At 43.2% G+C, this 24,130-nt stretch overlaps 1 protein-coding gene across 2 annotated transcripts; it reads right to left on the reverse strand.

Moving 5' to 3' along the window:
• Nucleotides 1–2,033: 2,033 nt before the first annotated feature.
• ITPRIPL1 (ITPRIP like 1) lies at nucleotides 2,034–6,606 on the reverse strand. Of its 2 annotated transcripts, XM_061156018.1 has the most exons (3): nucleotides 6,377–6,606; nucleotides 6,089–6,190; nucleotides 2,034–5,260 (listed from the first exon to the last, which is right to left on the reverse strand). In XM_061156018.1, exon 3 carries the CDS (start codon nucleotides 5,244–5,246, stop codon nucleotides 3,603–3,605), a length of 1,644 nt encoding a protein of 547 aa, XP_061012001.1. In that variant the 5' UTR covers nucleotides 5,247–5,260; nucleotides 6,089–6,190; nucleotides 6,377–6,606; the 3' UTR covers nucleotides 2,034–3,602. The 2 variants fall into 2 exon arrangements, with proteins under 2 accessions (XP_061012001.1, XP_061012002.1); XM_061156019.1 differs by lacking the exon at nucleotides 6,089–6,190.
• Between the last annotated feature and the right edge of the window lie 17,524 nt (nucleotides 6,607–24,130).

The raw sequence follows: 24,130 nt of genomic DNA on the forward strand, positions 1-24,130 counted from the left end.
TCTGAAGAACTGGCTTGGAACGCCTGACAAAAGAAGGCTCCTAGCAGACCTATGAAGCTGTTCTCTGGTTATAATGGAGCCTCCTGAGCAGACTGCTTGGGGCTCTGCATGCAGGGAGGCAGTGCCAACTCCACCCCCTGCATCTCTGAGCCAGGCCCGCCTGCTGCAGACAGGTCTTGCACCTCCTGTTGTGAATGCCGTCTTTGTTTGGGGGCATTAGGACTACAGCGGGTGCCAAGAGATGGATTCATCAGTGGTGTGCAAAACTCAGCTCTGCTGTCTACAAGAGTGAAAGTACTGGGGCCCCTCCCCCACCCCTCATCAGCCAGAGACGTGCTGGAGCCATTTCCCCTTTCCTATTTTTCACTCCTCACCCAGATTCTGCTTCCTCAAACTGAATGCCAAACAGCCTTAGTTTAGGTGAGGAATAATAGCGTTGTCAGTTGGCTACCTGTACAAGCAATCTTTTAGCTTAAATTTGCCCAGATCTTCCAGCCTGCAGCTGGCTCATATCATAATGTACATAATGTAGTTCCTGATGTAAACCACCACATCACTGGGGTTCAACACGTAGCTGAAATGGCTCTGAGCAAATGCCTTTTTCTATGTGGTATGAAATTTCTGACCTAAAGACTGAATGAAGAACCAACAATTTCTAATCTTCCAGAATTCCCAAACAATAATATACTACCTTTATCTTAAAATTAATGTAGTGCTTTTTGCTTTTCAAAACTCTGTAAACCCTATGTCTTGATTTATTCCCAAGACTATGCTGGAAGGTGGTAGGATGGGTACTTCCTTCTAGTCTCTGCCACTTACGAGCTATGTTACTAGGAGAAGTTGTATCCTCCTTTTTATTAAAAAAATGTATTTGGCTGTGGCACTTGGGTTCTTCGTTGTGGCATGCATGATCTTTAGTTGTGGCATGTAGAATCTTTATTTATTTTTTAAAATATTTATTATTTACGCAGATCTTTAGTTGCAGCATGTGAACTCTTAGGCACAGCATGTGGGATCTAGTTCCCTGAAAAGGGATCGAACCTAGGCCCCCCTGCATTGAGAGCATGGGGTCTTAACCACTGGACCACCAGGAAAGTGAAAGTGAAGTCGCTCAGTCGTGTCCGACTCTTTGTGACCCCATGGACTGTAGCCTACCAGGCTTCTCCATCCATGGGGTTTTCCAGGCAAGAATACTGGAGTGGGTTGCCATTTCCTCCTCCAGATCTTCCCGACCCAGGGATTGAACCTGGGTCTTCCACATTGTAGGCAGATGCTTTACTGTCTGAGCCACCAGGAAAGTCCCTGTATATTCCTTCTGAGTCCCAGCTTACTCCTAGGTAAGATGAGGGGTTAAAGCACCCACTTCACGGGGTTATAGTATGAGGATTAAATGAATTACCAGATGTGTCTGGACCATTGGCAATGCTCAATGAACACTAAGTATTCCCATTACTATAACTGCTGTTGTATCCTGGGTACTAGCCAGATATTGTTTGAGAATAAAACTTAGCTTCCTAAATATCTGGAAGTTTCCCCTTTTATTGTAGAAATATTCCCAGAGCCCAACATCTCTGTTCTTCTCATTACTACTTGTTTTTCCTATACTTTCTTATATTCTCTGCCCCACCCAAGCTTTGCTGACTATTCCCTTTGTATTCTTCTGCCCACTCATAACTTTACATTTTCTTCCTTGTCTCCTCCTAGACTAGAAACCACCCAGTCCTAGATCCACCTTCTTTCTACCTGACAAACATATGCCTTATGGAGTTTATATATATTGCTTGTAGACATTAAGACCTTTCAACGTGGCTGAATATTTTGGTGTGGGCATCCTGAAAATGTATAACTTAGGTGTTACTTAAGATTCTGAATTATTCCTTCCTGGCTACTGTCCGCACTAATGGGAAACCACAGGGCAGACTGGCTCAACATACACTGAGAAACACCAGGAGGTACTGGATGAAGCTTTCAGGATAACATAACTTCTTAGAGACAGGCTGATCTGCTGTGTGTTACTGCACAGATTCCAATTGTTACAGAAAATAGTCTCCTTTATTGATTTGGAAGTAAAACATCGGCAAATTACTTTCTAAACAAAAGCATATGGATGTTTTCAAAACACCAGAATCCCACCAGCAGAGAACCAACATCATTGCATCTGAACTTGAAAGCAGTACCTGGCCGATACCAGCAGACAACATGAGAACATAGCAGCTATTGTGCAGCAGTGGGGGCCCTAATATTGGCTGGCATCAGCATCTGGGACACTTGTCATTTATTTTTGTGGAAGGGAGGGTGTGGATTCTATAACCAAAGCCTCTGCAGCCAGCATCTAACTCCCCCAGAGCTCCCCCACCCAAGGTCAAGGTAAATGTGGGCCCGGTTCTCCTCCTGGCAGTGCTGGAGTGCTGGCTAGGAATAGCACTGGTATTTCCAAAACAACCACACCCACAGCTAGAGTCTCACATTTCTTAATGCTCCTCCCTAGGATACCCAGGGTTTTGAAAGAAGGGGAAATATACCAATCACATCTCTGGAATCATGGCTTTGTTAGAGCTGATCAGCTTCACAGCCCCTTCCTGTCCAGCCCTGGCAATGGGCCTGGACTGCAATGACCCTGCTTTGCAAACCCACAAACATAGTTCAAATAAAACCTTGTCATCTTTGAAGAAAGAAAACAAAGGCATTACCAGACTGAAAAGAAGCACAGCTACATGTGGTAGCTAAACCTTCTTTCCATTTAACAAATAAGTGACTCCCCTCAGAAACAGTAATTGTTCATCTCCAAGCCTCCCAAGAGACTGTCCTCCTTAAGGGTTTTTTGATGTTTCCAGGCCCGAAGTTGGCCATCAGATGTTGACAATGTCATTAACGTTAGAATACACATCATCTCAATTATGGGACAGGCCATTGTTGACTTAATATTTGTTTGTGAATCAATGCTAATAAGTTATTTAGGTAGCATTGGAGTTTTTTTCAGGTGCATAAAACAGCTATATTATATTTCACATAACATGAAGAAGGGCTAAATGAAGAAAAGGGCAAATAAACATCCTCAAATAATGAAGGTCTGAAAACTCTGATCCTAAAATAACGAGAAGCTGCCATAACAGTATTTGGGATAAAATGGGGTGCTACCAGCTTGGCTGTGAATTGGGCTGAATTCAAGAAGGAAGCCAGTTTACAAGGGATGTGTGTGGAGTCATTCACACACACAAAAAAAGAATAAGCTGGAATGGAGGTATTCTCTGGTTGTTTCACTTCCAGTGTTGCTACACACCGCAACTGCACCGTCCCCTCCAGATCTCAACTCTTTAGCAGCAAGACAATCCCATAACATCCATTTCCCTGGGCCCTCTTTGGGTCATGATGAAAGTTAAGTCAGGAGAAGAAAACTTCAAAGACCCACCCTAGATTAGCCCCTGCAGACTGGACCCCTCCTCATAACTGCTTCATGTATACCTAAGTGTCTAAATCTATCATAACCCCCTACTGGCAAGGTGAAGGTCACACATACAGCTGATGTGTCTGAGAAATAAAACTCTTTGCCACCTGAGGAATCAGAAATACCGTCTCCCCCTTTTTAATGGCCTGTATACGAGTCAGTGTGCCCCGGCCAGCGAGGAACAGGGCAGAGCTTTCACCTGGGTCAGAAGGTTGTGGAACTCTTCCACTGCCTGTGAATGTGCCATGGGGTTTAGAACCAGGTGTTGGAAGAGATTGACGGGCTCAGCATTCCGAAATGTCTTGGGAATCGGGATGGTCAGGGGCAGGAAGGTGTTACCGATGAGGAAATGATGGAGAGACCTCTGCTGGAGGCCTCGGCCCAGGAACCAGAGGATGTCCTGGAGTCGCTGGGAGAGCATGCTGTGTTGCCAGTCTGTGAGGGGGAGCCGCAGTAACAGGTGCATGAGGGCTGTCTTGAAGTGGTAAGAGGTGAGGATGGGGCGGGACGCCCCCTGGGGTAAACTCTGAAGGTCCCGGAGACTCAAAATGATCTGGAGGCACTTGAGGTGACAGGTGTTCTCGGGAGCAAAACGCCCAACCAGCTTTAGGAACAGGTGCTCACAGGCCGCAAAGGACTCGGGCCAGTCCACACTGGTGAGCTGTTCCTGGCCGGGGGCCTGACTCACCAGGTAGACCAAGGTGTCTTCCCGTTGCACCCCCAGGACCAGGCGGATGGAGAGGAAGCGGCCTGAGCGGTAGTCCAGCCTGAGCTTGCAGCAGGTGGTGGACGGCGGCAAGCTCAGCTTGAAGTCATACTTGTGGGCCACGAGGGCCCAGGCATTGCCCACCATGTTCCGGAACCACTGGACAGTCTTGTACACGTCCAGGTGGGAGCCGGTGCAGAGCGCCGCCTTGACGGAGCTGTTGGACTTCCCCACAAGGGCCGAGTGGTCCCTGTGGTGATGCACCAGGCACAGCACATCCCCCAGCAGCTTCTCGCGCTTGCACACACATTCTGACTCCACCAGCACGCAGCCACAGCGGCGGCCGAGGGCCGGGTCCCTCATCTCCAGCACAAACATCGTGCCCTGTGGGGGGACGATGGGCACCAGGATGTCAAACTTCTGGGTCTCATGGAGGGTTCCCCATTTCTCGAAAGCCGCCCCGATGCCCAGGCAGTCCTCCAGCTGCGGGTGAGCCTCCCGGCGGCTGAGCACGCGACAGGCCTTGATGAGGTCATCCACGAAGCTCTCCACGAACTCGCAGGTGCAGGGCAGGTCCCTGGTGACGTTCTGGACGTGGTGTTTGTGGAAGGACTCCAGGGCCTCCCTGGAGGGAAAGTCAGTGAGCCAGTTGTAGGAGGTGACGGGCACCACCCGGACCTCCTCCTCCTCATCGTCGCTGCTGGAATCAAAAGCTGGCTCGTGCTGCATGTTCTGTCGCAGGAGCTCAAAAATGAGAAAAATGCAAAAGAGGCCAGCATTCCACAGATTTCCTAGCATCCAGCCCAGGGGGCCCTCCTGGCCGTCCACCTGGAATGGCCACCCCCTGTCCTTCTTCCCCAGCACTAGCTGGTCACCGGAGGTGTCCCCTCTCCAGAAGTTCTCTGCCTTCTGCTTTTCCTCCGCTGCTCGCTTCCTCTCTTCAAACTCCAGCTCCAACTGGCGCATCTCCTCACTCATCCGCTTTTCCAGCTGCCGGCTTCTGGCTAGCGTGTCCAAGTCCATCCGGTCACTGACCAGCAAGGGGTGGTGGACGACGTACATCACTGCCAAGAACAGAAGGCTTATCACAGCCATGGAGGCCCCTGCATCTGGAGAAGTAGGAGGGTGGGAGTCAGTGGTGCTCTTCAGGACGCCTCTGCTCTCCGGCGCACCAGAGTCCCGGAACCCCAAGTCCTGGAGGTCAGCTACTCAGGAGGAACAGAAAGCTCACAGAGCTGGGGCTAGACAGGGCAGGGGCGGTGTGCCCGGGAGTCTGGGGGCGGGGAAGGGGGGCAACCGGATGTGCCACCCAGTCTCTCAACTGCTTTCCTTCCACATGGTGTGGGTGGTGTTTAAGGTTTCCAGAATGTGGACCACAGAACTGTCTGCATTCCTGAGTAGGAGGGGAACGGGGACCCTTGGGCCAGGGTGGCCTCACCCGACTCATGAGTCCACCGTGGGCACCAGGTGTGCCCCGCTGACCCCAGAGGCTCCCTTCCACAGGTCTGCCTGGGCAACACCTTTCCTCCTCTTGCCCCGGCTCAGCCCCAGGCCCGGCTGGTGCACCCCACTTCCTCTGTGACTTCACAATCCTCATTCGGCACACCTTGTGTCATCAGACCACCCAGCCCCTCCTCTTCCCCAGTGCAGGGTAGACCAACCCCCAGTGGGAGCCAAGGAGACACAGTGCCACCAGTCACCTCTCCACCCCGGCTCTCTTAGATCCTTAGGGGGCTGCGGGAGGCCCCACTGCTGAGCCCGGCCCAAAGGCAGGCGCAGCTCCACCTCTCCGTCCAGGAAACTTCATGAAGAACCAGAAGCCCCAGGCCTCCCAGAGCCCACAGTGGTGGCTTCCTCTGCCGCTCCGACCACCGCAGGGGCCTAAAGCTTCCTGGATCTTAAATCCAGCCCACCTGTTCACAAGCTCTAGGCCTTACCGAGATCATGAAGGACTACACCGTGTGGGCCCTGAGCCAGGCGGGGGCTCTCCTCCCTTTGGAACTTGTTCTTGCTTAGTCTCACCGCCCTCTGCAGGAGCCCTGTTAACATTTACAAGGTACCTGGGGTCTGGATCAAAGTCGCACACCACCACCCACACCCCTCCCCGCCCCGGCCGCCATTCATAACTTCCCCAAATTCCACGCCCAGAGATCTGAACTCTCATCCGTCTGTTTTTTCCAAGCCAGCTCACGGTTTCTCCCGGGACCCGGGGCCAGGTTACTCACAGTCGGCGTTAGCGCGGATACGGTCTTAAAGAGCCCGCGCGGCTTGACGGTCCCCGCCCTCTTCCCCGCGCGGCGGAGGCTCCGGGTTCCTCGCCGAGTCCGCCCGCGGGAGTGGTCCCGCTGCCCTCTCCCGGGGAGCGCATCGTGTTCGCCCGAGTGTCCGGCCGCCCGCGAGCCGCAGGCCTCGAGACCCCACCGTGCCCCGGGCGGCTCCGAGGGCGCCAGCCGGACTAGGCGCTCCCGCCGTCCAGGCTCCGCCCCGCCCCGCCCCGCCCCGCCCCGCCAGTGCCTGGCCGCCCAGCGACCTCGCCGCGGGAGTGGGGCCCAGTGACCCTCCTCGCCGTCGAAACCCGAGCTTTGTGTCCGCCGCCTCCGCTCCTCAGGCCCTGCGGAGGGGCTGTGGCCCCAGACTCGCAGCTGGCGGACACTCACGTCTTGGCCGGTCAGCCTCCCTAAGGTGGCGCTAGGGGGCACTGCAGGGCCAGCTGTCAACTCCACTCAGCCGGGTTCAATGGAGAATATACTTAATGGGAGTTTAGAATATATTTACAGTAAGGATGATGGTGGCATAACCATCATCGGGGCGGGGCGGGTCTGGCATTTCCACTTGCGGCTGACGCTGCGCAAAATGGTAGCTATCAACCTGGGTCCTTGGACTCTAAATCAATAGAAATTGATGAGGCCAGAAGAGGCCAGATGAGAAATTTAGGCAAAGCTGTATTGGGACTTCTACTACAGCAGGAGAGAGAAAAGTAACAGGTCCCCTTACTCCTTTCCTGGGGTGGGGGGTAGCGGCGGGGGCAGCGGCAAGCTGGTTCTTTACGTGGATGAGGGTAGGGGCAGGTCCAGGGCTCTGGGGAGAGTGGTGGCCCGGGGGTCTGCCCATCCCCTTGGTGGCACCGTGTGCAGGAATCATGCCCAGGACACTGCACGTGCTCGGGAACCTCAGAAGTGGCAGTTGGGTTGTTGGTCTTTTTGTGTCTTGCTGTTTGTAATTTGTCCCAACTGCAGCATGCATGTAGTTATTTTTTAGTCACTTATAGTTTCTTTGTATTCTGTTGCCAGAGGAGATGTTTATCCAGAGGCAAGCACTGCAGCAAAGGGTCCCAGCTCCTAGCCTGAGTCAGTACAGCACCTGAGGTTTGTTGTCAGCATCCTTAATGTGCCTCACTCCTAGCCAACACCCACACTCAGGTGTCTTTCCCCAACTCCTTTCTCTTATCAAAGTAGCTGTCATGAAAGGCCCAGACCTCACCCAAAGATTTGGCTGGGAATAAGAATCCTAAATCTGCCAGGTAGTTCAGCTGGTAAGATGAGAGGGTGAAAGAGAACTTTACAAAGTGTCAAGACCAGATGAGCTTATGATTTGCTAAGAAATGCCAATGGAATGGGCTTTTTAGAAAGGATCTTTAGGGGTTTTCTGGGTGGTCCAGTGGTTGAGACTCCGTGCATCCATTGCAGGGGATAAAGATTCGATCCCTGGTTGGGGTTAGATCCTGTATGCTTCACAGTGTGGCCAAAAAATTTAAAAATGAAGAAAAAGACCTTTAGAGACTCAGAAGGAATCTTAGCCTTCCTGTCTTGTGTTGACTGTCCAAGGAGAAAAGGAAGATTTCATAATCTCTCCACAATTACCAATTGAAATCCTTCTGCTGAAAGATGAATTTCACACCTCCTAGCCAGTGGTTAGGGATGCAGAATGTCCCTATGCAGAAGGGATGTCAAACAACTTGGACGGTACTTCCAAAAATACTGACTTATGGTGGAGGGGGAAGGATTCTTTTCACTGGCCATTATTGAAGTTCCAAAGTTACTCTTTATAAACTTTCATGATGAAGATAGACCACCGGTTCCTGCTACTAAGCATCAGTACAATCAATCGATGATAATGAAATTATTATTTTAAAATTGATGACATGACAATGTCAGGGTGAAAAAAATACATTTCAAAGTGGGCAGAACAATGGGTTTTAAAGTCATGTGTTCAAAGGTGTGTTTTCATGATCAACTAAGGGTTTGTTTTTAAAATGATTGTCAGGTTAGGAGACATTTGCTAATTGATGGTCTGCACAGAAATGAAGTTATATGTTATACCAAATTAGAGACTCCAAATTAGAGACCTACTAATCCATTTAAGAGCTTCCCTGGTGGCTCAGATGGTAAAGAAGTCCCTGCCAATGCAAGACACGCATGTTCGATCCCTATTTTGGGAAGATCCCCTGGAGAAGGGAATAGCAACCCACTCCAGTATTCTTGCCTGGAGAATTCCATAGATTGCACATCAACAAAAAGCCCTCTAGCGGTGAACACTTCTTGGTCTGATTTCTAGTGGTTTTTCTTCTTCAACATGATGAAGTTGGCCTCAGTCAGTGGGGTTAATAGGAAACCAAGCTGTTTGGACGCCTTGTCATTCACACTAATTGGTGACTGTACACAAATGACACAAGAATAAACGGTAGAAGCAGCCACTCATTTAAAAAATATATAGCAGCTTTCCCCCAGAATAAATTTAATAAATTTATTTTCAACATTAAAAAATAAATATGCAGAAAGTAAGTACCCAAATAATTTACTCGATTCTCCCTCCTAGCCCGTATAATCTAAAATTTATTGAAAACTATTATACTGATGAGAACAATTGCTCAAAGACTTGAAAACATTGGGAGAGAGATCAATAATCAATTAAAAAGCAAGGCAAACGATTTTGAGTGGTTTTCCCAGAATTAATGAACCTACAGATATTATTGATACTGTTCAATTGTTGCTATTTATTCAAGAAGCCAGAGCAGAGTTTATACTTACTGAAATAGACTTCATGAATATCTGCATAGAACAGCTAAAGGCAAGAATATTTCAAAGTTGATAAAACACTAATTCAGTACAACCTGAAGTAGAATCTGCTAATATGTGTCACATCTGATGTTGGGAAAAATATTTGTGAAACAGGAAGTCTTCAATGAACAAATTTACAAAACTAGTGAGAAGGTATTTAAAGCCCATGATTATTCATCCTATTACTCATCGGCAGGTATTTTGTGTAAAATGTTTGAACCCATCATGTTTCAGTGATCAACAGTGTCAACAGTGAACTTACCTTATTCTCATGGACTTAAAAATCATCAGTTCTTTGAATTTTCTTCAGAAATAGAAGCTGAATATACTGACTTGCCCTACCACACAGCAGTTTGCAGTTTTTTCAAGATTGGAGCTGTGATAACATTTTTCTCTCCGAAACTGTCCTCAAGTACTTTGCTCAAACACTGAGTGGCTTTGGAAATTAGTTTTTGTTGCAGACTTGATATTGTTTCTTAGTGAGGTCAACCTAAAATTACAAGGCAAAATGGTAATTATGTGAAATTTATTCTGTGATAAAGTCATTTCAACAAACTGAATCACAAGTAATAGCAAGCTGCTCAATACACTTCCCATGCTGTCAAAAGATAAAACAAGAAGCAGGATGTCCATTCCCACATGAATCTGCAGCAGATATATTTTCTGAATGATTTCTAAACTGCAGTTCCAGCAGTTTGACAGATATTGGTGCAAGTGGAAAGAACAGTTCCATATTTCAAAATCCATTTAATTTTGTTTTTAACTTTTAATTGAGGATCTTCCAGGTAATCTCTAATAAGTGATTAATCTGCAGTGTAATGACATACTAAAAGACAAATATCAAGATGAATCTAATTATATAAGAATGCTGGGATTCCCTGGTGGTCCAGTGGTTAAGACTCTGAGCTCCCAATGGAGGGAGCATGGGTTCAATCCCTGGTTGGGGAACTAAGATCCCACATGATGTGTGTCCAATAAATAAAATAAAACAATTAAAAAAAAAAAAGAATGCTGCTGCTGCTGCTAAGTCCAACTCTGTGTGACCCCATGGACAGCAGCCCACCAGGCTCCTCTGTCCACAGAATTCTCCAGGCAAGAATACTGGGGTGGGTTGCCATTTCCTTCTCCATATGAGAATAAATATGCTCAATTAAAATCATAAGTTGTGGATTAATATCAATTAACCATCTTTATCTATACTGAAAAAAGAATCACTATGTACAACACAGGGAATATAGCTAATATTTTACAATAACTTTAAATGAAATGTTACCTTTAGAACTGTGAATCACTGTGGTATACACCTGAAACATATAATACTGTACATCAACCACACCTCATCAGAAAAAGAAGCAATATGTAATCTTTCATTATAGGTCAGCACTTACAAATGAAATTTGCAATCAGTTAGGATGATAGGGAACACTAACTTTGAGCCCCAGCTCATTGACATGTTATTATTTTTTTTAATTCCATTTTTCCATTCAGTTCAGTCACTCAGTCGTGTCTGACTCTCTGTGACCCTATGGGCTGCAGCACGCCAGGCTTCCCTGTCCATCACCAACTCCCGGAGCTTGCTCAAACTCATGTCCATCGAGTCAGTGGTGCCATCTAACTATCTCATCCTCTGTCAACCCCTTCTCCTCCTGCCCTCAGTCTTTCCCAGCATCAAGGTCTTTTCAAATAAGTCAGTTCTTTGTATCAGGTGGCCAAAGTATTGGAGCTTCAACTTCAGCATCAGTCCTTCCAATGAATATTCAGGACTGATTTCCTTTAGGATGGACTGGTTGGATCTCCTTGCAGTCCAAGGGACTCTCAAGAGTCTTCTCCAACACCACAGTTCAAAAGTATCAATTCGGAAGCTGTGGTACATATACACCATGGAATATTACTCAGCCGTTAAAAAGAATTCATTTGAATCAGTTCTAATGAGATGGATGAAACTGGAGCCCATTATACAGAGTGAAGTAAGCCAGAAAGATAAAGAACATTACAGCATACTAACACATATATATGGAATTTAGAAAGATGGTAACGATAACCCTATATGCAAAACAGAAAAAGAGACACAGAAGTACAGAACAGACTTTTGAACTCTGTGGGAGAAGGTGAGGGTGGGATGTTTCGAAAGAACAGCATGTATATTATCTATGGTGAAACAGATCACCAACCCAGGTGGGATGCATGAGACAAGTGCTCGGGCCTGGTGCACTGGGAAGACCCAGAGGAATCGGGTGGAGAGGGAGGTGGGAGGGGGGATCGGGATGGGGAATACGTGTAAATCTATGGCTGATTCATATCAATGTATGACAAAACCCACTGAAAAAAATAAATAAATAAATAAAGGAGAAATTGAAAAAAAAAAAAAAAAGCATCAATTCTTCAATGCTCAGCTTTCTTTATAGTCCAATTCTCACATCCATACATGGCTACTGGAAAAACCATAGCTTTGACTAGACAGACCTTTTTCGGCAAAGTAATGTCTCTGCTTTTTAATATGCTGTGTAGATTGGCTTTTCTTCCAAGGAGCAAGTGTCTTTTAATTTCATGGCTGCAGTCACCATCTGTAGTGCTTTTGGAGTCCAAGAAAATAAAGTCTGTCACTGTTTCCATTGTTTCCCCATCTATTTGCCATGAAGTGATGGAACCAGATGCCATGATCTTAGTTTTTTGAATGTTGAATTTTAAGCCAGCATTTTCACGCTCCTCTTTCACTTTTATCAAGAGGCTCTTTAGTTCCTCTTTACTTTTTGCCATCAGGGTGGTGTCATCTGCATATCTGAGGTTATTGATATTTCTCCTGGCAATCTTGATTCCAGCTTGTGCTCATCCAGGTCGGCATTTCTCATGATGTACCCTGCATACAAGTTAAATAAGCAGGGTGACAATATACAGCCTTGACGTACTCCTTTCCTGATTTGGAACCAGTCTGTTGTTTCATGTCCAGTTCTAACTGTTGCTTCTTGACCTGCATACAGGTTTCTCAGGAGGCAGATAAGGTGGTTTGGAATTCCTATCTATTGAAGAATTTTCCACAGATCGTTGTGATCCACACAGTCAAAGGCTTTGGTGTAATCAATAAAGCAGAAGTAGATGTTTTTCTGGAACTCTCTTGCTTTTTCTATGGTCCAACAGATGTTGGCAATTTGATCTCTGATTCCTCTGCCTTTTTCTAAATCCAGCTTGAACATCTGGAAGTTCACAGTTCATGTACTATTGAGTCCTCTCTTGGAGAATTTTGAGCATTACTTTGCTAGCATGTGAGATGCGTATAATTGAGTGGTAGTTTGAACATTCTTTGGCATTGCCCTTCTTTGGGATTGGGATGAAAACTGACTTTTTCCAGTCCTATGGCCACTGCTAAGTTTTCCAAATTTGCTGGCATATTGAGTGCAGCACTTTCACAGCATCATTTTTTAGGATTTGAAATAGCTTAACTGGAATTCCATCACCTCCACTAGCTTTGTTTGTAATGATGCTTCCTAAGGCCCACTTGACTTCACATTCCAGGATGTCTGGCTCTAGGTGAGTGATCACACCATCGTGGTTTTCTGGGTTGTGAAGATCTTTTTTGTATAGTTCTTCTGTGTATTGTTGCCACCTCTTCTTTACATTGTCTGCTTCTGTTAGGTCCATACCAGTTCTGTCCTTTATTATGCCCATCTTTGCATGAAATGTTCCCTTGGTATCTCTAATTTTCTTGAAGAGATCTCTAGTCTTTCCCATTCCATTGTTTTCCTCTATTTCTTTGCACTGATCACTGAGGAAGGTTTTCTTATCTCTCCTTGCTATTCTTTGGAACTCTGCATTCAAATAGGTATATCTTTCCTTTTCTCCTTTGCCTTTAGCTTCTCTTCTTTTCTCAGCTATTTGTAAGGCCTCCTCAGACAACCATTTTGCCTTTTTGCATTTCTTTTTCTTGGGGATGGTCTTGATCACTGCTTCCTGTACAATGTTACGAACCTCCGTCCATAGTTCTTCAGGTACTCTATCAGATCTAATCCCTTGAATCTATTTGTCACTTCCACTATATAATCATGGGATAATTCTTCCATTATTAGGCCCATAATACCAAAAAAAAATTGCATTTGATTATTTTTATTATGAACTTTGTAGAAAATTTCGTGGAAATTTATTTTCTCTCTGATTATGTAAGCACTTACATGATATTTTCCACTCGCCTCTTGGCTAGCAACACTAAAACATTTAGCATTTGGTCATTTACAGAAAAAGTTAACTCACTTTTGCTTTTAAGCATCAAAATATACACATCTCCCTAGAAATTTTTCAAGTTTTTATCTTTTTGTAAAAATGATACATGCTCATTGTAAAAATATGTAGGAGGAATAGAACAAAGAAGCTACCCTCACACCCCCTGACCCAGAGATAAGTGTTAGAGATTTTGGGAGTACCTTCTAGAAGTGATTTGTGCCAATATTTCCAAAAACGTGCCCTTTGGAACACCAGTTGCTCAAGATAACCCTCAAAAAAGAATGTGTATGATCTTTCTGGATAATATTTTAACAACTTGTAAGTGCAAAGCATGATAATTTTGAAAAGGTTGGAAAATATAGAAAAGTTTTAAAAGATCAGTTTAAAAAAAAATCCTGACAAGATGGGCCTGATAATCTATGTGAGCCTACTTCTGCTGACTCCAAAAATCCTGAGTCTGCCGTTTGATCCTCAAGACAATGCCTTCCTGTCCTGGGCTCACTCCTATGCTGCATTCCACAATTGGTCTAACTGCTGGGTCTGCAGAGCACTCCCCTCTTCATCTGTGGAAGGCGTCCCGTGGTGGACATCTCCACTTCAAGGAAAGGACTTTCTCCAAGTCTGTAAATACCTTCAACAATCGCATGTGATGCCTCTTCTTAAACTGATGACATCTAACAACCTTAAGATGGACTGATGTAACTATGGACATAATGTGACTTTTCATTTTGATTTTAACTTGGTTTAATGACTATTTTGCCTTACACCTGTAACTGTATAATGGGGTTTTCTAACCGTCTAAAAGCTTTTAATTTACAAATAGTTGTCCGCGCTCCTATGAATGCCACAGCCTCCTTCAACTATTACTTGGAGCCCCTGGATCAGACATCCTCACTATGAGGATTAGGAGAATATGTTGCCTCACCAATTTAGGGACAACGCCCCTTGTCAGCTCGAAAGCAGTTTTGGAATGAGAACAACGCCCCTTTTCCCTAGGCAACATAATTCTCCTAAAAGAAAAGGGGGGAATGAGAGAGTCATTTCCTAGGCAGGTTGATAAGAAGTCTAGGGGTCCCCAAGGGGAGAGAGGTCTGGGATATTCAAGAAGGAAGAAAGGACAAACATTTTTACTTTTTTTCCTCTACATTCCTTAGGATTATATAACAATAATGTATCCTGCCTGAGGACAGTCTTTGGATTAAACCCTCTGGCTAATTCTGTTATCTTAAAATGTAAATTATGGGAGTAGGTCTGGTCTTTACAAGGATGTATCCTGCCTGAGGACAATCTTTGGATTAAACCTTCTAGCCAACTCTGTTATCTTAAAATGTAAATTATGGGAGTGGGTCTGGTGAGGTCTTTGCAACCTCCAGACATTCTTTGGATTCATTGGAGAGTATATAACTCCATTGCTAACACTAGCAAAGGGGTATTCTTTTGCCCCCTTCTGATGCCTATGTCAGAAGCTTTCTCTATCTCCTTTATACTTTAATAAAACTTTATTACACACACACACACACAAAGTCCTGAAACTGTGGTATCAGGGTTCCCAGCAGGATTTGATGGCATCCTCATGCTGGGTAATTGAGGAGAATTTAATAAAGGAACAAAAAGGGAGGGGATTTGGGGAAAGCTGCAAGGGATGATGGAGAAGGCAATGGCACCCCACTCCAGTATCCTTGCCTGGAAAATCCCATGGGCAGAGGAGCCTGGTGGGCTGCAGTCCATGGGGTCGCGAAGAGTCGGATACGACTGAGAGACTTCACTTTCACTTTTCACTTTCATGCATTGGAGAAGGAAATGGCAACCCACTCCAGTGTTATTGCCTGGAGAATTCCAGGGATGGGGGAGCCTGGTGGGCTGCCGTCTAAGGGGTTGCACAGAGCCAGACACGACTGAAGCGATTTAGCAGCAGCAGCAACAGCAAGAGATAACGGGCTTCCCAGGTGGCGCCTAGTGGTAAAGAACCTGCCTGCCAATACAGGAAACCTAAGAGACTTGGATTCGATGCCTGGGTCGGGAAGATCCCCTGGAGGAGGGCATGCCAACACACTCAGGTATTCTTGCCTGGAGAATCCCATGGACAGAAGAGCCTGGAAGGCTACAGTTCATAGGGTCGAACACAGTCATGCACAACTAAAGTGACTTAGCATGCATGCATGTAAGGGATGGCTATTGTTCCTGAAGCCAGCCCAGTTCTGGGTAAGGGTTAGGAGGGTGGAGTGATTTGTTCCTAGAACTTGAGAAGAGTAGTTACTTGGAGAAAATCTGATTTAAAAAAAAAAAATGTGACCTTCAGTTGAGAGGATGAAACTGCACCTCTTCGACCCCATAGGAAAAGAGCTGAGTTCTCTCAAGACTGATTTCTGACTGATGCTTCCTACTGGCCAAAACCAACTGGAAGCCGGTGGACAAAGGAGTCCCTGATTTAATCCTTCAGGGTCAGTTCCCCAGGGCACACAGCAGGGAGAGAAAGGTGAGAGAGGATAGGCAGGGGCAGAGAAGATGCATGTCACTGCCAAAGGTACCCAAGTTTGTCCCAAACAAGTGCCAGTCTGAATTCACACTGCAACCAGCTCAGCTACACACAGGCAAATGAAACCACACCCTACACCCTGTAGCTTAAGGTAGAAACAGGATAGAAACAAAATGATGCACCAAGAGCACCAAGCTTATTTTGCAGAGTATCAGCTTCCCAGGTGGTGCTAGTGATAAAGAACCCACCTGCCAAATTCAGGAAGATGTAAGAGACCTGGGTTCAATACCTGGGTTGGGAAGATCCCCTGGAGAAGGGCATGGCCGCCCATTTCAGTATCCTTGCCTAGAGAATCCCATGGACAGAGTTGCCTGGTGTGCTACGATCCATAGGGTCACAAAGAATTGGACACGACTGAAGTGACTTAGCACACAGAGAAAGCTAAGTGAACAACTTGCTGACAGCTCCTCCTGACTGAGCATTGTGCAGATGAGTTGAAGGACTAGAATGACTGATAGTGAACTTTGGCTGTCTCAGGCCAAAAATCCACCGTGTGTTACATAGGAACTGCTCCCCCCAAGCTACACATGCAATCCGTGAAGAGGCTTAAAGGACAATCACACCTGCATAGAGAACTTTTTTTTAAAGATTTTTAAAAATATGGACCATTTTAAAAGTCTGTCTTGAACTTATTACAATATTGTTTCTGTTTTTTATGTTTTGGCTTTTCAGCTATGAGACATGTGGGATCTGAGCTCCCCAACAAGGGATCCAACCGTACCCCCTGCATTGGAAGGTGAAGTCTTAACCACTGGACCACCAGGGATGTCCCCATAGAGAACTCTTGAAGTTTCCATAGAAACTTCCACCAATCATTTCCCAGCCCTCTCCCTTTATAAGTCACCACTTTTAGAATAAACATTCCAGTCACAGGCTGTGGGAGAGACAGATCTGAACTTGGCCTCCTGTCTTCCTTCTTCTTGTTGTTCAGTCACTGAGTGTGTTCAACACTTTGCGACCCAGTAGACTACAGAATGCCATGCTTCCCGTCCTTCACTGTCTCCCAGTTTGCTGAAACTCATGTCCATTGAGTTGACGATACCATCTAACCATCTCATCCTCTGCCGCCCTCTTCTTTTGCTTTCAATATTTCTCAGCATTAGGGGCTTTCCCAGTGAGTCCGTCTTCCCATCAGGTGGCCAAAGTATTGGAGCTTCAGCTTCAACATCAGTCCTTCCAATGAATATTCAAGATTGATTTCCTTTAGGATGGACTGATTTCACTCCCTGCTTGGCTGCTGTGCAATAAAGCCTTTTTCTTTCAGCAAAAAAATATTGCCAGAAATGGTATTTGGGCTTTCGTGTGCAGTGGGCAACAAGCCCACCTGCTCTGTTACACAAACACATTTGAATACATGATTTTTTTTTTGGCCATGCCATGAAGCATGTGGGATTTTAGTTCCCTGACCAGGAATTGAACCCACAGCCCCTAGATTGGAAACACAGGGACCTAACTACTGGACCACCAAGGAAGTCCCTGAATCCATATGCTTAAGACCAGATTTGGGTCCACCGTCCTGCTGCTGCTGCTTAGTCACTTCAGGACTGCCAGGGTCCTCTGTCTACAGGATTCTCTAGGCAAGAATACTAGAGTGGGTTGCCATGCCCTCCTCCAGGGGACCTTCCTGACCCAGGGAACAAACCTGGGTCTCGTACATTGCAGGCAAATTCTTTACCGCTGAGCCACCAGGGAAGCCCACTGTGCTGCTATTCTTCTCTAAAAAGAGTCAGAATTCCTTGGAGGCTGACAGCAAAATTTGTCAGGATATTCAAAAAGATCTTGCTGATCTTTAAAAGTGAGGGAGCCATTAGTAGGCTGTCTCAGATGACGTTAGAGAAAATGCCAAGAGGCAACAAAAAGACTCCCACAGCTGGAGTGAACGGCAGATTATGCATAAAAAGATAATTATGATCACTGGGATAAGTGCAGCCACAGACCTGTGAAGATTTTTTTAAAGTGATAATTTTTTTTAAAAGGGTCTTGTCGTGAACCCATGTACCTGCAATATGTTTACCAAAATTAATTCACTACATAAATCTTATGCTTTGATCATCACACAATACACCTATTAAAAACATAGAAATATACTGTATATGTAAAAAATAGAATGTAAAATATTCTATATACTGTATTGTATAAAATATTCTATAATTATAATATGTAATTACATATATCACTATTGTATATATAATACATTTAAAAAATATATTTATACATATATACATATTTATAAATATTATGTAAACATAATATAATGCAAATATTATATTATATTTTATATATAATATAATACATATTATATATTATTGATATATAATTATTTTATATAATTATATGATAATATAATTATATAAAATACTATAATATATAATATTATTATATAATATATATTATATAGTTATATATATAACTATAGTTATATATATAATATATATAATTATAATGTGTATTATATTATTATATTTATATATGTATAAATAATATATTATTATAATATATTATATATATTTATATTACATATAACTATATGTATAATATATATTATAATATGTATTATCATTATATATTATATATATTTTATTATATACAATATATAATTATAATTATACAATGTATAAATATAAATATAGATATAGATAACATATAACTATGTATTATATATATTATATATTAATATATATAATTATACATAATTACATATAATATTATATATGCTGCTGCTCCTGCTGCTGCTGCGTCTCTTCAGTCGTGTCCGGCTCTGTGCAACCCCATAGACGGCAGCCCACCAGGCTCCCCAATCCCTGGGATTCTCCAGGCAAGAACACTGGAGTGGGTTTCCATTTCCTTCTCCAATGCATGAAAGTGAAAAATGAAAGTGAAGTCGCTCAGTCACTCTTCGCGACCCCATGGACTACAGCCCACCAGGCTCCTCTGTCCATAGGATTTCCCAAGCAAGAGTACTGGAGTGCGGTGCCATGGCCTTCTCTGAATATTACATACAATTATAATATGATATATAATATATATTGTATTATTATGTATTATCATTATATATAATATATTATATAATTATATATAATATATTATATATATAATATTTATTTATATAATATATAATTATATAATAATTATATACCAATAATATATAATATAATATATTATATAAATATATCATAATATAGTAAATATTTTATATTTTATTTAATATTTACCATTTATATTTTATTAAATATATTTATATTTAAATATGTAATAATTATATGATACATATTATAATATATAATAATAATCAATATAATGTATAACATATATAATATACTATACAATATATAGAACATAAATATTATATAAAATTATATATAATAAATGTATAATATATAATATGTTATATAATATATATTATATATATAATAATTCCTTGGAGGGTGACAGCAAAATTTGTCAGATTATCCAAATATATCATTTGTCAGGATATCCAGAATATATATATTATATATACATTATATTATATTTTATATTATCTATTATATATAACATATAGAATTATGTATTAATATATATAACATATATTAATATATAATTAAATACATTATAATCTTTAATATATACTGTGTATTATATATTACATTATATATTATTATATGATAATATATAATATATTACATTATATATTATTATATGATAATATATAATATAATACATTATATATTAATATAGATATAATGACATAATATATAATATAATATATAATATAATATATATTATTATATTATGTTAGTATATTATATATTATATTTATATAAATATATTATATTTATATAATTTCTATTGTAATATTACAGTATAATATAAATATTATAATATATAACTATTATATAATATATAATAATATATAAAAGAGTCTATAAAATATTTTATAGACCATATATATAAAAATATAATAACATGGAAAATAATTAAACATTCAGTGGGGGTTTACAGAAGCATGCTATTATTGGATATCACTGTGTTACATGTTGTGTGTATCTAATATCAATACTTAGGAAATATACCTAAGAAAAATGTTTCAAAGGGTGTATTCACAAATATTTACAGTGATCTGAGAATGGAGGGATAGATTACAAGGGACCTTTTTCTATTCTTTTTTTTTTTAACTGCTTAACAATGAGCAGGTACAAATAACATTCAGACAACACCAAATAAAACAAGTACAAAATCCAAAAGGACAAAAAATAAATAAAAAATAAAAGAGAAAAAAAATGACAATGCCTAGATTATGAATGAATGGGGCTGAGTGCCCAGACTCTGGTCTGGGTTGGATGGTGCTCAAAACCTGATGCAAAGAACTGACTCATTTGTAAAGATGATGCTGGGAAAGATGAAGGCGGGAGGAGAAGGGGACGACAGAGGACGAGACGGCTGGATGGCATCACCGACAGGATGGAATTGGGTTTGAGTAAAGTCCGGGAGTTGGTGATGGACAGGGAGGCCTGGTGTGCTGCGGTCCTTGGGGTCGCGAAGAGTCGGACACGACTGAGGGACTGAACTGAACTGAACTGAAGGAAACAGGTGCGCCCACGCTGGTCTGTGCAACCCCGGGCTTGATTTGTCCGCTTAGTTCCGGAGACTCAGGAAGGGTCTTCCTCCTCCGGGTCAGTTTTGGGGGCTCCATGAGCACTCTCCCTTCAGCCCCTCACCGCTGACGGTGCCCCCGGCGGCTCCTGCACCCTCCCGGGAGCCATCCCCCCACCTCTGCGCTCTCTCAGCGGAGTCTGCTCATCAGGACATCGAGGTCACCTGGGGAGAGTATAGGGGCGCACAGTGACTGGGGCGCGTGGTTGAGAGAAGCTCGCAACCCCACCCCCCATCCTCCCCGCCCCAAGGTGTAGAGCCTGTGAATGAATATCTGAGACAGTACTTCCCAGAGTTGCACATACGAGCAAAGTACTGTTGCAAGGGGAACGTTGGCATTTTCCCGGAATTCCAGCCCATCCTAGCCCCAGCCCACCCATCACCCCCAGCCCAGTATTCTTGCCTGGAGAATTCAGCAGACAGAGGAGCCTGGCGGGCTACAGTCTAAAAGGTCTCAAAAAGTCAGACAGGAGTGAGTGCCTAACACTTTGCAGGATCCATTCTTCCCCCATGGACGCAGATTGGTGTGGCAGGAGAAAGAGAACAGGGTACCAAGACTCAGAGCTGTATCTTGCTGCCTGTTGTCTGAGGCCTGAAGAGTTCTGAACCTCCCAGAGCCCCAGCTTCCTCACCTGGTAAACACGATGGTAAAAGTCCTTTTCTCTTAGAGTTAGTGTGAGTGAAGAAGGAAACAGAACAGGCTCTGTCTTGAAAGCAGGACTCCATCGTGGGCAGAACTGTGGACTCTGAGCTCTATGCCCAGCATCTATGGAAACGACATACCAACTGGAAAACCAGGCCCCGGCAAGGAAGAGCCCCAGGGTTCTCCGTCGACTCAAAGAATACCCTAATTATCTCTGTAACCAAATAGAGTCATGCTTTCTGTTATGCTTATTGGGCTATGACCACAAACCTATTGATAATTGTCCACTGTTCACTACCTAGGCTTAAGGCGTAGGAATCACGGGTTATCTTTGATTGTATCTTTCTTTTTCCTTGGCTCAGACTAGTTTCAGGGAATTTGGGGAGGTGGGTTTGGGCGCTTAAGCTTAGGGTATATAAGGTTTTCACAAAAACTAGTTGGGGTCCTTGGCTAAGAGGAGACTCCGCCTTGGGCCCGCTGGTGTAATAAACTGCACTCCACTATCTGCATTGTCCTTCTGAGTGAGTTTGTTTCCTGGAACGCATGGCTACGACAGGAGGATTAAATAACCCCATATATTTAAAGCACCTTGCTCAGGGAGTAGCCACCCACCCCTCCTGGGTGTTGGTATCTGTCATTCGTATTCACGTTACAAAATATGGTACTTAGCACAGAAATCTGCACCTTGCTTAGTTGTGTGTGTGTGTGTATGTCCTCAGTCCTGTCAGACTCTGTGACTCCACGGACGGCAGCCCGCCAGGCTCCTCTGTCTGTGGAATTTTCCAGGCAATAATACTTGAGTGGGTTGCTGTTTCCTTCAGGGGATCTTCCTGACCCTAGGATCAGACCTGGGTCTCTTGCGTCTCCTGCATTGGCAGATGGATACCTAGAGAAGACGCACTAAGTTGTTGGTGTCACTAATGAAATTCTGGGAGTCTCAAGGGCAAAGACTAAAATTAAACTTAGTTCTATGCTATTTTTGCAACAGCTGTGTCTTGGAATGAATGAATGGAATAAATGAATGACACATTCATTCATTATCCCAAGTGTTCCAGCTATGAAGAATAGGAGACTGTTTGGCTAGGTACCTTTTTGTTTTTATAGGCTTTTTGGAAGTTGGGGATAATTTACAGGAAACATGCCTAAGATTCACACAGAATCCTGACCAGGATGATGTAGAAATTGAGTCTATGGCCAAGAATTAGGTAAGCAAATAAACATTTAAAAAAAAATTATTTACTTATTTATTTGGCTGCGCTGGATCTTAGGTATGGCTTGTGGGGCATAGTTCCCTGACCAGGGGTTGAACCCAGGCCTCCAACATTGGGAGCAAGGAGTCTTAATCACTGAATCACCATGGAGGTGTCTAAATAAACATTTGGATCTTAAATAAAATACTTGGTTTGGGCTATGGGTGGTACAGCAAGGAAGCTAAGGCAAAATAATCATGATACAGTAAAAAAACATTTTTCTCAACCAGAAATTTCAAAAAAATCATTTTTTTCAACAACTGCAAGGTTTTCATTGGACTAACTTCTTGTTATCACAAGCTGGAAGAGTTAGCTTGCTCTGTTGACAAACATTTTTTGAAGCTTGCTGTGCAAAGCATGTGTGGACAGACTTGTACAATGCTGATGCTGCTGAACATGGAGGGAAAGTAAAAATTTGCTGCCTTGTTTCCAATCAGCCAGGAATGCCCTGTAAAGGAGAAGAATCATTAACAGAAGAGCTGCTACTTTTTTTTTTTTTTTAGAAGAGCTGCGACTTGTGCATAGAATGCAACTCCTGCTTCATCAGTCTGAATGGCATCTCATCGCACATTGAAAAGCAGGCTCTCTCCTCTCAGATGAAGCACTTGTACTACTTGGAGGACAGCAAATAGATGCTGATGATTAAATGGAGATTTCAAAAATATAAGCAGACTCTACTGATTTAAAGATGCTGAGCACATCTATTGAAATTCTATGCTTAATTTCAAGAAAAGCAAACTCAGAAACCATGCTGAATGAGTCATTTCCTGCCTCTCGCCCACCCATGTTCACGTGTCAACTAATAGACGTAGTTCTTATGTGACACCGGATGTCTGTTTGTTTTTTGGTTGAAATGATCAAATAAGTGAACCTTGGGAAGACACACTGTTACGCACTTTAGCCTGTCAATATTCAAGGGTTTGGCTGTGAGTGTGAGGAGAGATCAGGTGAGGGGGTGTCATGACTTAGAGAAGAGTAGTGTTGGGCCATGTTGAGAATATTTTATTTTTTTAACACATCAAGGATAACTTTTATTTAAAAACAGAAATATTTATATGTATGTATATGTTGCAGCCCTTAAGGAAAAATAACATAGTCCCTTTATTTGAAATTCAGTGTAAACAGGTATACAATTTCAAACTATAAATTCATAGTTTTTTTCTTTCTTATTTAAATGATGTAAAAGCTTTTGTTCTGTTCAAGGGCATCTGTGTCTTTGAATTACAGTAACTTCTCAGTAATTTCTTCACTAGTCTGTTTGTTGTTTAGTTCCTAAGTTGTATCTGACTCTTTTTCAACTTCATGGACTGCAGCCTGCCCGGCTCCTCTATCTGTGGGTTTTCCCAAGCAAGAATACTGGAGTGGGTTGCCATTTCCTTCTCCAGGAAATATTTTAAAATACTTTTTAAAGTTTTAGGTATACAAGCAAGAGATGTAATATACATTCATTGAAGAAATCTTAGAAAATGTTGTTGTTCAGTTGCCCAGTTGTTTCTGATTCTTATTCAGTGACACTGATTCTGATGCAGTGACCCCGTGGACTGCAGCAAGCCAGACCTCCCTGTCCCTCACTCCGTCCTGGAGTTTGCCCAAGTTCATGTCCGTTGCATCAGTGATGCCATCCAGCCATCTCATCCTCTGATGCCCTC

The sequence above is a fragment of the Dama dama genome, chromosome 11 (assembly GCF_033118175.1).
Source record: "Dama dama isolate Ldn47 chromosome 11, ASM3311817v1, whole genome shotgun sequence".
Taxonomy (NCBI): domain Eukaryota; kingdom Metazoa; phylum Chordata; class Mammalia; order Artiodactyla; family Cervidae; genus Dama; species Dama dama.